Genomic DNA, 15,404 nt, shown 5'->3' with positions numbered 1-15,404 from the left:
TCTGGGTCTCGGGAGGCAGAGAATAGATGGGGATGGGGCCAGTCAGAATTTTTATTACCGGTTATCCGAACTACTCAAAATTTCCAGTACCGGTTCTCCAGAACTAGTCAGAACCTGCTGAAACCCACCTCTGCTCAGTACTGGTTTAATTCTGTCTGTAGGAGAGCCAAATTGTCTTCCATGTGAACCAGGAAACTGTAGAGTTCATAATGCATTCATTATGTATGCAGCTGTATGCACCTTCACATTCCTTTGACAGACAAGATAATATTTAATGTTGGTTGTGTTTATGGATTTCACAAAGCCATAGAGCAGTGTTACAGATGTGTATTTGTGTACAACACGTGCAGAAAGATTCATAAGTATTTTTGCCCTGAACCTTAAAGAATATATATATACAGATATTTTTGTTGTTTGTGTTATTGTACCGGCTTCTTGCCATTTCTGCTCTTAAAAATAGTAAGAATCTATCTTAATTAGTTTGTAGAATTGGGCTGCATGTTCCCTCCCCCACCTCATCATTGCCATTTAGTATTTATTTTGTGGCTTTTCCTCTCCCACCCTCAGTTCAGTAAATGTTTCGATTCTGTCTTGCTTTCCTAACTGGGTTCTGTCTTCTTTTTCATTTGCTTGCATGCTTCCTCAATTTTTGTTACCCTCAGAAGATCACATGAGGAAAGAAAAGAGGGAGGGGAGGAAGGGGATGGGGAAGTATTCCTTGAGAAAGAAGAGGAGAATCAGGAACTGGAGAAAAAGTTGGATGAACAAGATGATGAAAAGGGGGAAGGGGAGGAGGTGACAAAGAACTGTGATGAGGAAGATAAAGAAGCAGAAGAGGATGAAGGGGCCCAAGAGGAGATAACTGAGGAAGGAACAGAAACAAGCAATAAAGAGGATTTGCAAAGGAGATACTCACAGGATGATCTCAGGTAAAATTAGATCTGCATTTATTAGAGAGTTCTATCATTTGCAGTAGCATCTTTATGTTTCCTTTTTGTGTCCATCATTATCTTTTACCTTACTATTTTAATAGTCAGCCAATGTTCTATTTCGTTAAATTATTTTACAAAAGAAATAACAAATTACAGAAATGTTGCCCATTTTGTATAGCAGTGGTTCTCAATCTTTTCTCCCTCATTGATCTCCTTTAAATATCTTTTGTGGCCATGGCCATGGACCCCCAACACTTAACTCAAGATTTAAAACGTAACATTTATTCAAGTCTTTGCAGACCCCCTGTGATGACATCGTGGCCCCCCAGAGGTCCGCAGACCACAGGTTGAGAACCATTGTTGCATAGTATAGAAATTAAGGCCAACAATTGGTTGACTTTGATTCACATTAAGCTGGAATTCATGAGATAAATATAGAAAGGCCATCTAGTTCTTAGATTTTTGTCATTTTAACAGAATTCTGTCATACCGACATATTTAGAATAGAATAGAATAGAATAGAATAGAATAGAATAGAATAGAATAGAATAGAATAGAATAGAATAGAATAGAATAGAATAGAATTTTATTGGCCAAGTGTGATTGGACACACAAGGAATTTGTCTTGGTGCATATGCTCTCAGTGTACATAAAAGAAAAGATACGTTCATCAAGGTACAACATTTACAACACAATTGATGGTCAATATATCAATATAAATCATAAGGATTGCCAGCAACAAGTTATAGTCATACAGTCATAAGTGGAAAGAGATTGGTGATGGGAACTATGAAACGATTAATAGTAGTGCAGATTCAGTAAATAGTCTGACAGTGTTGAGGGAATTATTTGTTTAGCAGAGTGATGGCCTTCGGGAAAAAACTGTTCTTGTGTCTAGTTGTTCTGGTGTGCAGTGCTCTATAGCGTCGTTTTGAGGGTAGGAGTTGAAACAGTTTATGTCCAGGATGCGAGGGATCTGCAAATATTTTCATGGCCCTCTTCTTGATTCGTGCAGTATACAGGTCCTCAATGGAAGGCAGGTTGGTAGCAATTATTTTTTCTGCAGTTCTAATTATCCTCTGAAGTCTGTGTTTTTCTTGTTGGGTTGCAGAACCGAACCAGACAGTTATAGAGGTGCAAATGACAGACTCAATAATTCCTCTGTAGAATTGGATCAGCAGCTCCTTGGGCAGTTTGAGCTTACTGAGTTGGCGCAGAAAGAACATTCTTTGTTGTCCTTTTTTAATGATGTTTTTGATGTTAGCTGTCCATTTGAGATATTGCGATATGATAGAACCCAGAAATTTGAAGGTTTCTACTATTGATACTGTGTTGTCAAGTATTGTGAGAGGTGGAAGTATGGAAGGGTTTCTCCTAAAGTCTACCACCATTTCTACGGTGATATATAATATATACCACCGTATATACGGTGGTATATAATATAGAAATATAACATTCGGAGGTTATGGGGGAGGAGTATGTTCCTATTCGTGAGGGTGGCTCTATTGATACGTTAAGTGGGAGGGGCAGGTATGGCAGAAGCGAGGGGTCATATCGATTTCCGGGAGCGCGTGCTCGATGTTTGAAAGCGATCACGTGCTCCGACCCCTTGGACTTCTCCCGTTCCCCAGATGGTCAGGATCCTCAGAGCTTGGGCCTTCGGTTGATGCTGTGTAATGCACGGTCCGTGGTGAACAAAGCCCCCCTCATCTGTGATCTTATACAGGGGGGCTCCGCGGACCTTATGGGCATCACGGAGACCTGGTTGGGCACAGAAGGGGGGGTGCCCCTTGGGGAAATGTGCCCACCAGGTTTCCGAGCATTCCATCAACCGAGGGATCAAGGTAGGGGTGGGGGGGTGGCGGTTGTTATAAAAGAAAGTCTGGAGCCGAGGGAGACCACTGTTCCTCAGATTGCCGGTTGTGAATCCCTCCTTGTGAAGTGGAGCCATAGGGGTCAGTTGGGCTTGTTAGTCACGTACCTGGCTCCCTGCTGCATGACGACAGCCCTGCCTGAGTTGTTGGAGGTGGTTGCCGGGGTGGCGGTTGAGACCCCTAGACTCATGGTCATGGGGGACTTTAACCTGCCTTCTTCCGGCACATCATCAGCATCGGTTCAGGAGTTCATGGCCTCCATGACGGCCATGGACCTGACTCAAGTAGTGGATGGCCCCACCCACATCAGGGGAGGTACACTGGATTTGATTTTTATCTCTGGTCAGTGGATGAGTGATCTGGTTTTAGGAGATGTAGTTATTGAGCCGTTGTCATGGTCAGATCACTCTCTCCTTCGTCTAGATTTTCAGACCGCCATCCAACACCGCAGGGAGACGGGACCAATACGGTGGTTCCGTCCCAGGCGCCTGATGGACCCGGAGAGGTTTCTGACAGAGCTTGGGCCATTCCCTGAGGATCTTGCCCATGGCACGGCTGAAGAACTAGTCGCGGCTTGGGAACGAGCTGCGGCCGGGGCTTTAGACCATGTCGTGCCTTTGCGGCCTCTGACCCAGCGTAGGTCTCAACCAGCTCCTTGGTTCTCTGAGGAGCTGAGGGAGATGAAACGCCGGAGAAGACGCCTAGAGAGTGTTTGGAGATCCAGCCATTCGGAGGCTGATCGGACACTAGTTAGGTCTTTTAGTAGGACCTACCTGGTGGCACTGAGGGAAGCGAGATGTTCCTTCATCTCCTCCCTCATTGCGTCGGCAGATAACCGCCTGGCCGCCCTGTTTCGGGTGACCCGCTCCCTCCTTCAACAGAGGGTGCGGGATGACCCGTTACAAGGGCGAGCCGAGGAGTTTAACGGTTATCTATACGATAAAATCGCTCAGCTTTGGGATGGTCTGGATCAAAATTGCGTGGATCCAGGTGAGATGTCAGAGACCCGTCTTGTCGAGACTGTTTGGGATGGATTTGATCCTGTGGCTCCCGAGGACATGGACAGGTTGCTGGGGAGGTTGAACGCCACCACTTGTTTACTGGACCCGTGCCCCTCCTGGTTGGTGCTGGCCACACAGGAGGTGACACGAGGCATGCTCCGGGAGATTATAAATGCTTCTTTGTTGGAGGGGGTCGTCCCCGCCGCCTTGAAAGAGGCGGTGGTGAGACCCCTCCTCAAGAAGCCCTCCCTGGATCCGGCTGTTTTAGGTAATTATCGTCCAGTCTCCAACCTTCGCTTTACGGCGAAGGTGGCATGTCAATTACCCCAGTACCTGGATGAATCTGTCTATCTAGACCCATTCCAGTCCGGCTTCCGGCGTTGGGGGCGAGTTATTGGCCCCGATGGAAAGGGTCCTCAACTTGGGCGTCCTCCTGGATGGACGGCTGTCTTTCGAAGATCATTTGACGGCCGTCTCCAGGAGAGCTTTTTACCAGGTTCGCCTGGTTTGCCAGTTGCGCCCCTTTCTAGACCGGGGTGCCCTATGCATGGTCACTCACGTGCTCGTTACATCTCACTTGGATTACTGCAATGCTCTCTACATGGGGCTCCCCTTGAAGAGCATCCGGAGGCTTCAGTTGGTTCAGAACGCAGCTGCGCGGGTAATAGAGGGAGCCCCTCGTGGCTCCCACGTGACACCTCTCCTGCGCAGACTGCACTGGCTACCTGTGGCCTCTCGGGTGCGCTTCAAGGTTTTGGTGACCATCTTCAAAGCGCTCCATGGCATAGGGCCGGGTTACTTACGGGACCGCCTGCTGCCACCGACTACCTCCCACCGACCCGTACGCTCTCACAGGGAGGGACTCCTCAGGGTGCCGTCCGCCAGGCAGTGCCGACTGGCGACACCCAGGGGAAGGGCCTTCTCTGTGGGGGCTCCCACCCTCTGGAACGAGCTCCCCCCAGGATTACATCAACTTCCCGACCTCCGAACCTTTCGCCGCGAGCTTAAGACACATCTATTTAACCGTGCAGGGCTGGCCTAGGGTTTGATTTTTTATAAATTTAATTTTAATGGGGTTTTGTATTTTAACTATAGTTTTAACTTTGGCCTAATGGAATAAGTTTTTTAAATGTTGTTTTAACATGTATTTATATTATATTTTATGTTTTATAAGGCTGTAAACCGCCCTGAGTCCTTCGGGAGATAGGGCGGTATAAAAGTTTGAATAATAAATAAATAAATAAATAAATTCTGGAGCTATGCAGATAGGATTCTTTAGGCAGAATGGATATTGATACGTATGGCCTTATGTGTCATTAAGACAACCCATATGAAGAAAAGACAATATATAGTTCTTTATTTTTGGTTTCATAAAAGAATAATTTTATCACGGAGGATAATAATAGGTTACTCAAGCCATCCATTTTTGAATGTATGTGCAGAATATTGCGGAAACTGAGGGAATATGCTATGAAATTCTATTCTTATTTGGCAGGGACATACTTTGATCAATAATTATTAATTCTATTATTAGTATATATCTTTTAAAGCTTTCAGAAATAGGGATATTTTGTTTTCTGAACATGAGCCTTTTCGCAAAATCACAGAATCCTAGATCTTCTAGGAAGCCATTTAGGCATTGAATCCAAAACCACGTTTAGTGCAGTAATTAAAACTGAAATATCTTGGATGTTTGAATGCATCTGTTGAAAATGAATCAATCATCTCTCAGGATAACGGGTTCAACTGTTCAACTGGACTTTACTGCTTTTCCCCCTAACATTTAATTGGAAACTTTTCTGAAGTTGAAGTTGCAATCTGTTATAATTTCTTCTGTGACATTCTTTCAGATATTTGGAGAATGTTAACATAACTCTCTTGTTCTTCAGATTTTCCTTAAAGAGTTTAGTTTAGAAATGTGACTTGGAAAACAGATTTTTTTATAGGTGTAACCTAAAATTGTGTCTGGATTTTTTTAGCCACACCATTCTACTGCAATCCCAAAACCTTTTTCAAATATTTATGATAAGCCAACTATCTCTTGTCCTATACTTGATTTATTTTTCCTAAGTGAAGACTTTGATTAAACCTTAGTCTATTGTTTTTATCTATTTTTCCAACTTATCAAGATGATCTTATATGGCGTCCCATCACAAATAGCGACTCTGGGCAGCATACAACAATTAAAATAGTGGGGAAACAGTGCAATGGAAGAGTGTAATGTATTTGAACTTTGAGAGGGAATTTTGGGCGGGAAAATTGCACGTTGCTGATTGGTTGAAGCCTCAACCAAAAGAGTATTTAAAGAGGGGTTTTTGCCAGTTGTCCTTGCTGGGATCACAATAAACTAAAGAGCTGTTGTCACTCACTGGTCTCCTGCCTCTTCATTGCCCGAACCTAACATTGGCGACGAGGATGGGATGTTGAGGCAGTGAGATTGTTAAAGAGCTGAAGGAACCAGGAATTCGCGAACCCAGCCAGTTCTCAAGGGCGGAAAATAGCGATGTCCAGCTACACGCCGCCAGCGCCATTTGACCCAGCAAAGGAGAAATGGGGGTCGTACATGGCTCGTTTTGAGTGTTTCCTCGAAGCAAACGAACTATAGGGAGTCTCGGATAATCGGAAGCGAGCGTACTTCCTGAGCCACTGCGGCCCAGAGGTCTTCGATACAGCGGAGTCACTCTCAGAGCCAACGCCGGTACAATCGGTACCGTGGCAAACACTACAAACAACACTTCAAGCGCACTACGCACCGGTACCCTCAAAGTTCGTCCAACAGTTCGAGTTGAGGCAACGGGTACAGCGAGAGGGCGTGTACATGGCCGCGTTGAGGAAAGCCGCAAACCACTGTGAGTACAGAGATTTGGAGGATTCCTAACTCGAACAACTCATTTGTGGGGTCAGGGACACCAGACTACAAAGGCGGCTGCTGTCTAAAAGCAACCTGACTTTGGCGATAGCCCTGGATGAAGCCAGAGCTCACGAGATGTCCACCAAGACGGCGGAGACCTTGCAAAAGCCAAACGCGCAGGGTGCCGGGACAAAGACTACACCGGTCCACAGCGAGGAAGTTCAGGCCGAATCGGAAGGTGAGGAAGAGGAAGAGGTGTTCCACACCGGGAGGCTGGAGAGAGGTGACCGGGACGAATGCGTGAGTTGTGGGGGCCAACACCAACGGCAAAATTGCAAATTCAAGGACGTGGTTTGTCGGCGGTGCAAAAAAAAAGGACACATAGCTCGGGCCTGCCGAGCCCCCCAACCTTCCTGCCAAAAATTCAAACCGACCAATCAGAGTGCGGGAGCAGCGAAGCGGCCAGGGATTGGTCCATTTAAAAAGGGCGCGAAGTTAAACCAGACCACTGTGAGAGTGGGCCACACATCGACATGACTAGAGAAGAAAATATTTACCCAAGTCTACACTGAAGGGGTGTAGTGCCAAATGGAAGTAGACACGGGGTCGTCAATCACAATTATGTTCTGGGACACCATCGTGAGAGACTTGCCAGCCATCGCAAAACGCCAGCTACAAACCCAGAAGCTGAGAGTGCAAGACTACCAAGGGAATCGGATCCCTGTTCGAGGAGTCACATCCGTCCAAGTCAAATATGGACAATTCAAAAAGACCCTGCCAATCACCATAGTAAATGGAACTCTACTGAGCTTGCTAGGGCTGGACTGGTTCCGAGCTTTGGGCATGGGAGTGACCGGGGTCCACAGGAACGACGTCATCCTCAAAGATGAACTGCTGAAGGAGTTCGAGGACGTTTTCAAGGATTGCCTGGGCAAGTATGTGGGGACCCCTATTTCTTTCAACCTTGACCCCCAAGTCGCCCTCATCCGGTTAAAGTCTAGGAGGGTTCCATTCGTCCTAAAGCCCAAAATTGACCGAGAATTAGACAAGCTAGTAAGCCAGGGAATACTAGTCCCCGTTGATCATGCAAAATGGGAGACACCCATAGTGACCCCAATCAAACCGGACGGATCGGTCCGGATTTGCGCTGACTACAAAGCAACGCTTAACAAAGCATTGCAGAAAAGCGCATACCCCGTTCCAGTAGTGCAACATTTGCTGCACTCATTAGGGCAAGGGCAGGTCTTCGCCAAACTCGATTTGGCTCAAGCCTACCAGCAGCTACCAGTAGATAGCAGCACAGCCGAGGTGCAGACAATTGTCACGCACCGCGGGGCTTTCAAATGTACGCGACTCCAGTTCGGAGTTAGCGTGGCCCCAGGGCTCTTCCAGAACCTAATGGAGTGATTATTACAGGGCCTACCAGGAGTGGTACCATACTTCGACGATGTATTGGTATCAGTGGAAAACTTAGAGGAACTCGGGGTAAAACTAAGGAAGGTATTGGGCATTTTTAGGTCTGCTGGGCTTAAAGTTAAGCTCAACAAATGCCACATTGGGGTGAAATCTGTAGAATTCCTAGGATACCGAATAGACAGGGAAGGGATCCACCCCACGGAGAGCAAGGTACGGGCCATTAGAAAGGCCCCAGCCCCCAAAAATAAAACAGAATTACAGGCATTCTTGGGGCTTGTTAATTTCTATGCGGTATTCTTAAAGAATAAAGCAACAGTAGCCGAACCGCTACATAAGTTGCTAGCAAAGAAAGCTGTGTGGTCCTGGGGCAGAGAAGAGGCTAGGGCATTTGAGGGGGTAAAAAACCTTTTGTCCAGCGATAGCCTCCTCATCCAGTACAATGGCACGTTGCCACTAGTACTAGTTTGCGATGCATCACCATATGGGGTGGGGGCTGTGCTCAGCCATAGGTTACCGAATGGAACAGAAGCCCCTATAGCGTATTATTCCCGGACAATGTCCTCTGCGGAAAGGAACTACAGCCAGCTAGATAGGGAGGCATTGGCCATAGTCTCCGGGGTTAAGAAATTCCACGAATACTTGTTCGGGCGAGATTTCGAGATAGTCACGGACCACAGACCCCTTCTAGGACTCTTAGCGGGTGACCGCCCAACACCCGTGGCACTTTCTCCCAGGCTGACCCGATGGACTATTTTCCTAGCGGCATACTCCTACAAATTGCTCCACCGCCCAGGAAAAGACTTAGGGCATGCGGACGCTCTGAGCAGATGCCCTTTACCAGAGACAATTGAAGACCCAACCCCGGGGACACCCGTCTTGCTAATTGACTCTTTGGACTCTGGCCCAGTCACATCCAAGCAAGTGGCTAGGGCATCATACAGGGACATTACAATACGGACTGTAATCGGTTGGGTGCAAAGGGGTTGGCCCGCTGCGCCGGGCGAGCGTTTCAAAGACTTTGCGAAAAAACGATCAGAACTGTCGGTTCAAGGGGGGTGTCTGTTATGGGGGGATAGGGTGGTTATCCCAGAAAAATTGCGCGAAAATGTGTTGGAACTGTTGCATGTGGGCCACCCAGGGATTGTGAGGATGAAGAGTTTAGCGAGGAGTTATGTATGGTGGCCCCTAATGGATAAGGACATCAGCGACAGGGTAGGGAAATGCCAATCCTGCCAAGAGTCGAGGCCGCTACCCCCTACAGCCCCAGTTAGAGAGTGGGAGAAACCCCAGGGGCCATGGTCCAGGATTCACATAGATTTTGCGGGGCCGTTCCATGGGCAGACCTTTTTAATTGTAGTAGATGCCTACTCAAAATGGTTAGAAATCATCCTCATGAAAAGCACAACGGCCGAAGCAGTAATCACAGTCCTAAGGCATCTATTCGTAACACACCCTAGTCTCTGACAACGGCCCGCAATTCACGGCAAACCAGTTTGAGGGGTATTTAGCGGGAGAGGGCATCAGACATGTCATCTCGGCGCCTTTCCACCCGGCGACGAACGGACTTGCAGAACGTTTCGTTCGGAGCACCAAGGAAGCGCTATCTAGGATAAGTCCAGGCGACTGGCAAGCGAAAATAGACACCTTCCTGGCCGTCCAACATAGGACCCCTTGTGTAACAACTGGCGCAGCCCAGCGGAACTCTTAATGGGCAGGAAAACTTAGAGGAACTCGGGTAAAACTAAGGAAGGTGTTGGGCATTTTAGGTCTGCTGGGCTTAAAGTTAAGCTCAACAAATGCCACATTGGGGTGAAATCTGTAGAATTCCTAGGATACCGAATAGACAGGAAGGATCCACCCACGGAGAGCAAGGTACGGGCCATTAGAAAGGCCCCAGCCCCAAAATAAAACAGAATTACAGGCATTCTTGGGGCTTGTTAATTTCTATGTGGTATTCTTAAAGAATAAAGCAACAGTAGCCGAACCGCTACATAAGTTGCTAGCAAAGAAAGCTGTGTGGTCCTGGGGCAGAGAAGAGGCTAGGGCATTTGAGGGGGTAAAAAACCTTTTGTCCAGCGATAGCCTCCTCATCCAGTACAATGGCACGTTGCCACTAGTACTAGTTTGCAATGCATCACCATATGGGGTGGGGGCTGTGCTCAGCCATAGGTTACCGAATGGAACAGAAGCCTCTATAGCGTATTATTCCCGGACAATGTCCTCTGCGGAAAGGAACTACAGCCAGCTAGATAGGGAGGCATTGGCCATAGTCTCCGGGGTTAAGAAATTCCACGAATACTTGTTCGGGCGAGATTTCGAGATAGTCACGGACCACAGACCCCTTCTAGGACTCTTAGCGGGTGACCGCCCAACACCCGTGGCACTTTCTCCCAGGCTGACCCGATGGACTATTTTCCTAGCGGCATACTCCTACAAATTGCTCCACCGCCCAGGAAAAGACTTAGGGCATGCGGACGCTCTGAGCAGATGCCCTTTACCAGAGACAATTGAAGACCCAACCCCGGGGACACCCGTCTTGCTAATTGACTCTTTGGACTCTGGCCCAGTCACATCCAAGCAAGTGGCTAGGGCATCATACAGGGACATTACAATATGGACTGTAATCGGTTGGGTGCAAAGGGGTTGGCCCGCTGCGCTGGGCGAGCGTTTCAAAGACTTTGCGAAAAAACGATCAGAACTGTCGGTTCAAGGGGGGTGTCTGTTATGGGGGGATAGGGTGGTTATCCCAGAAAAATTGCGTGAAAATGTGTTGGAACTGTTGCATGTGGGCCACCCAGGGATTGTGAGGATGAAGAGTTTAGCGAGGAGTTATGTATGGTGGCCCCTAATGGATAAGGACATCAGCGACAGGGTAGGGAAATGCCAATCCTGCCAAGAGTCGAGGCCGCTACCCCCTACAGCCCCAGTTAGAGAGTGGGAGAAACCCCAGGGGCCATGGTCCAGGATTCACATAGATTTTGCGGGGCCGTTCCATGGGCAGACCTTTTTAATTGTAGTAGATGCCTACTCAAAATGGTTAGAAATCATCCTCATGAAAAGCACAACGGCCGAAGCAGTAATCACAGTCCTAAGGCATCTATTCATAACACACGGCCTGCCCGACACCCTAGTCTCTGACAACGGCCCGCAATTCACGGCAAACCAGTTTGAGGGGTATTTAGCGGGAGAGGGCATCAGACATGTCCTCTCGGCGCCTTTCCACCCGGCAACGAACGGACTTGCAGAATGTTTGGTTCGGAGCACCAAGGAAGCGCTATCTAGGATAAGTCCAGGCGACTGGCAAACGAAAATAGACACCTTCCTGGCCGTCCAACATAGGACCCCTTGTGTAACAACTGGCCGCATCCCAGCGGAACTCTTAATGCGCAGGAAACTCAGGTGCCCACTAGACCGACTAAACCCAACTTGTACCCCAGACGGGTACAAGGATATTCAAGGAAAAACCAGGGAAATGACATTGGGTGACCTAGTATGGGCACACAACTATAGCGAGGGCCCAACATGGTTAAAGGGGGAAATTCTGGGCATAACCGGACCCAAATCATACGTAGTAGACATGGAGGACGGCCGGGTATGGAAACGCCACATAGACCAGTTAAGAAAACGTATACCAAACAAACTAGAAACCAAACAACCAGGCCCTGACTACCAATTGTTTGAATCTGCAGCTGACTCAAACCCGAGGCGAGCGGAGGACTTATCTGATTCCGATGAAGTCCAGCGACGCCAACCGGTTCCTCCTGAAGACAGCAGGGACGACTCAGCCAATAATCCAGGGCCGGACGGCCTAGAGGAGGAGCTGGGAGGAACAAACAGTCCCTCCGACCAGCTCGACTCTCTCCCAGAGAATGAACTGCGCAGGTCAGAAAGAGTTAGGAGACGCCCTGTCTACCTGCGTGACTACGTAGAGAAATAGCATGCAAATATTATGTAAATAGAGGTACAAAGCGTTCTGGGAGGGAAGGAGTGTAATGTATTTGAACTTTGAGAGGGAATTTTGGGCGGGAAAATTGCACGTTGCTGATTGGTTGAAGCCTCAACCAAAAGAGTATTTAAAGAGGGGTTTTTGCCGGTTGTCCTTGCTGGGATCACAATAAACTAAAGAGCTGTTGTCACTCACTGGTCTCCTGCCTCTTCATTGCCCGAACCTAACAAAGTGGTTGATTGAGTAATAGCATATCCCACCTCCTCTCCCCCTTCCTCCCCATGTGTCTTTAATTTTTATGTCTGATTTTAACTTTCTACGTTTTAACTGTATATGTAACTGTAAGCTATCCAGAGTTATCCTATGGTAAGATGGGCAGCAAATAAAATAATAATAAAATAAATAAAATCAAATAATAAAATCAAATAATAAATGAAATGAATAGAATAATAATAATAATAAAATAAAATGTTAAAATAAATAAGATAAAATAAAATATATAAAATGTACTGCTCTGTTCTTATCTCTTTTCCTCTCCCTCTCCAGTAATAGAAAAGTTGCTGGGCTTGACTTTATCATTTTTATTCAGAACAAAATCTCTGCGACATGAGAATTGGCTGTAAAAATAACTGGAAAGGAATTCATAATGCTGGGATTGGGAATTTAAAAGCAGAAGATAATTGGACAGCATAAGGGAGAGAAGAAATGAGTGATGGTATGAAGGAAATTTTGAAGGCATATAGACATGACCAAATATTTCTCGAGAGACAAAAGCCATAAGAATCCACAAGGCAGGAAAAGACAGGAACAGAAAATTTTCAATCTAGAAAAAAATCACTATCAGTGCAAGAAAAAAAACCCAACCCTGCAAGATTGTTACACATATTCTGTTTTGCATGATTTTCATTCACTGTAGTTCCAGAGCAATTTTTTTTTAAGTGTAAAACATTGTGTATACTCTTGTCTTCCTATGTTTTACGTTTATATTTATCGGATTTTGTTCACAACTTTTAGGAGAACTGGAGTTTCAAGGATAATTTTGTTTCATCCTACATAGTTTTGGAAATTGAGATTAAAGTCTAATATCCATAGATGAGACTAGCATAGACAACAGGCATGAAAATAAAATTGGATGCACATCTATCTTCAGTTGATCCTGACATAATACTGCCTCTTCTTTGGGAAAGCATTTGATACGAAACTACTGCTGGTTGCCGGAAAGCTTATAATGTAAACTTTATTGGAAGTGTTTTCACAGATATGCATATGTGAAATATATGAGTGAACTATTTTTCTCTCCAAGCACAGTGCAACCATACTTTTTTTAAATGATTTTTTTAAAAGAAAATTTCCTTGACAGGAAACAAATGGCAAGAGTTAAGATCTCATTGTCTCTGTTTCAAAAGCATACATGTAATGGTGACATTATATAACAAAACGTTGCAGAAAAATTATATAATAAAATGTTGCAGAAAAATAAAAATTTCCTCTTCCGTTCAATCATATCTAATTCTTGGAAGCTTCCTAGAGAAATCCCTGCAGTTTCTTTGGTGAGGTTTTTCAGAAATGGCTTGTGATTGTGTACTTTCTAGGGCTGAGAGAGTGTGACAGGCCGGAGGTCACCCAGTTGGCTTTGTGCCTAAAATGGGGCTAGAGCTCACAGTCATAATCTTCTACCCTTGCACCAAACTTGCTCTCAGTCTATAATAGAATATACTGAAAAATGAACAATATCCTTGTCAATTGACAAGCACTCTTGTAAACAATAATACAAAATGACTTGCTAATAGAAATTACCATATTTGTAAAAGACAAAAAAAGTATATTTATTTATTTATTTATTTATTTATTTTGTCACAACAATATATGTAGGTATCATACAAAAAGATTATATAGTATATAAACACATATATGAGTAAATATAAGGAGGTATAAGCATATATATAAATATATATAGGAAGAAGAAAAGAAAAACAATAGGACAGGAACGGTAGGCACGTTTGTGCGCTTATGCACTCCCCTTATGGTCCTCTTAGGAATGGGGTGAGGTCAATAATAGAAAGTTTTTGGTTAAAGCTTTTAGGATTATGGGAAGAGACCACAGAGTCAGGTAAAGTATTCCAAGCACTGATGATTCTGTTACAGAAGTCATATTTTCTGCAATCTAGATTAAAATGGTTGACATTAAGTTTAAATCTATTGGTTGCTCTAGTATTATTGCAATTAAAGCGGAAGTAGTCTTTAACAGAAAGGACATTACAATAGATGATTCTGTGAGTTAAACTTAGGTCTTGTCGAAGGCGACTGAGTTCCAAGTTTTCTAAGCTTAATTATTATTAATTTATTAATTATTAATTATTTAATTAATTTAAATTTAAATTATTAATAATTTAATTAATAATTTAATTAACTATGTTTAATTATATACACACACACACACACACACACACACACACACACACACCCCAAATTGAATTTTTGTCAATCCTTCATTTAATCTTCATCTCCAAAGGCCTGGACTAGAGATATTTGAGCAAAATAATGAAATATTTTATCAGAGATTGTTTCTTGAGAAGTGTCAAAATAAATGCAATAAAAATAATATGTAGTTATTCAGCTATTTAGAAGAATAAACTTACTTTCTGTGAGGCATGAAAACTATTTGTAAACTGCAGCAATTTAGACTATAGATTAGGATGCACATTATATGATTGAATACACATATAATGTTAAATAATAAACATTATTTCATGGATAATGTATTTATTTTATTTGTCTTGCACAACAAATGGTTTCCTTAGCATGTTTCCTTAGCATTGAACAAGAATCTTGTGTAATGACTGATTGGACAAATATGCATACAGGTAGGCTGGGCTCTCCTAGCTCCAAGCCTCAGTAAATCCACCCACCTTCGTCTTCCCTCTTCTTCCCTTTTGGCTGCTCTTGCAGGGAAGTCAGCAGACCCACAACTGGGTGGCAGGTGGACAAAAGGGCACTGATGGGAACAGAGGTTCTGACCTAGGCTTCCTTAGACAGTACACAGCACAAACTTAGTCCCGGCAAACCTCTTTAATTCAGATGGCTATGAATTATTGTCATTTCTGTCGAAAGGCTTATCAAACAGTCTTGCAGGGGAGCATTTACAAACCCTCACCTTATCTCCCTTGGAATGCTGCCAGAGAACTAATTGCCACATGCAGGGCAAGGCCAAACTTAGCACAGAGTCAAACGGAACTTTTCCACAGCTTTTACCGACTAGATGAACTAATTACTTCCTGCAAAAGCTCATGTCCCATTTGCTTTTCTTTTATGTCTTATGGGAGAGGCCAATCATCTCCAAGTCTTACTCCGAAGTCGACCCTGTTTTCTTAAATGTTCCTGTTT

At 44.9% G+C, this 15,404-nt stretch overlaps 1 protein-coding gene across 1 annotated transcript in view; it reads left to right on the top strand.

The window, feature by feature from the left end:
* Positions 1-15,404, top strand: part of RIMS2 (regulating synaptic membrane exocytosis 2) — a 318,322-nt gene that overhangs the window by 269,039 nt on the left and 33,879 nt on the right. The window contains exon 26 of the mRNA XM_058175035.1: positions 666-929. Within this exon, the coding sequence (XP_058031018.1) occupies positions 666-929 (264 nt within the window). The remainder of the gene's footprint in view (positions 1-665; positions 930-15,404) is intronic.

Source organism: Ahaetulla prasina, chromosome 3 (assembly GCF_028640845.1).
Source record: "Ahaetulla prasina isolate Xishuangbanna chromosome 3, ASM2864084v1, whole genome shotgun sequence".
Taxonomy (NCBI): Eukaryota; Metazoa; Chordata; class Lepidosauria; order Squamata; family Colubridae; genus Ahaetulla; species Ahaetulla prasina.
The sequence above is the reverse complement of the archived record's forward strand: the minus strand, read 5'-3'. Positions and strand labels throughout refer to the sequence as shown.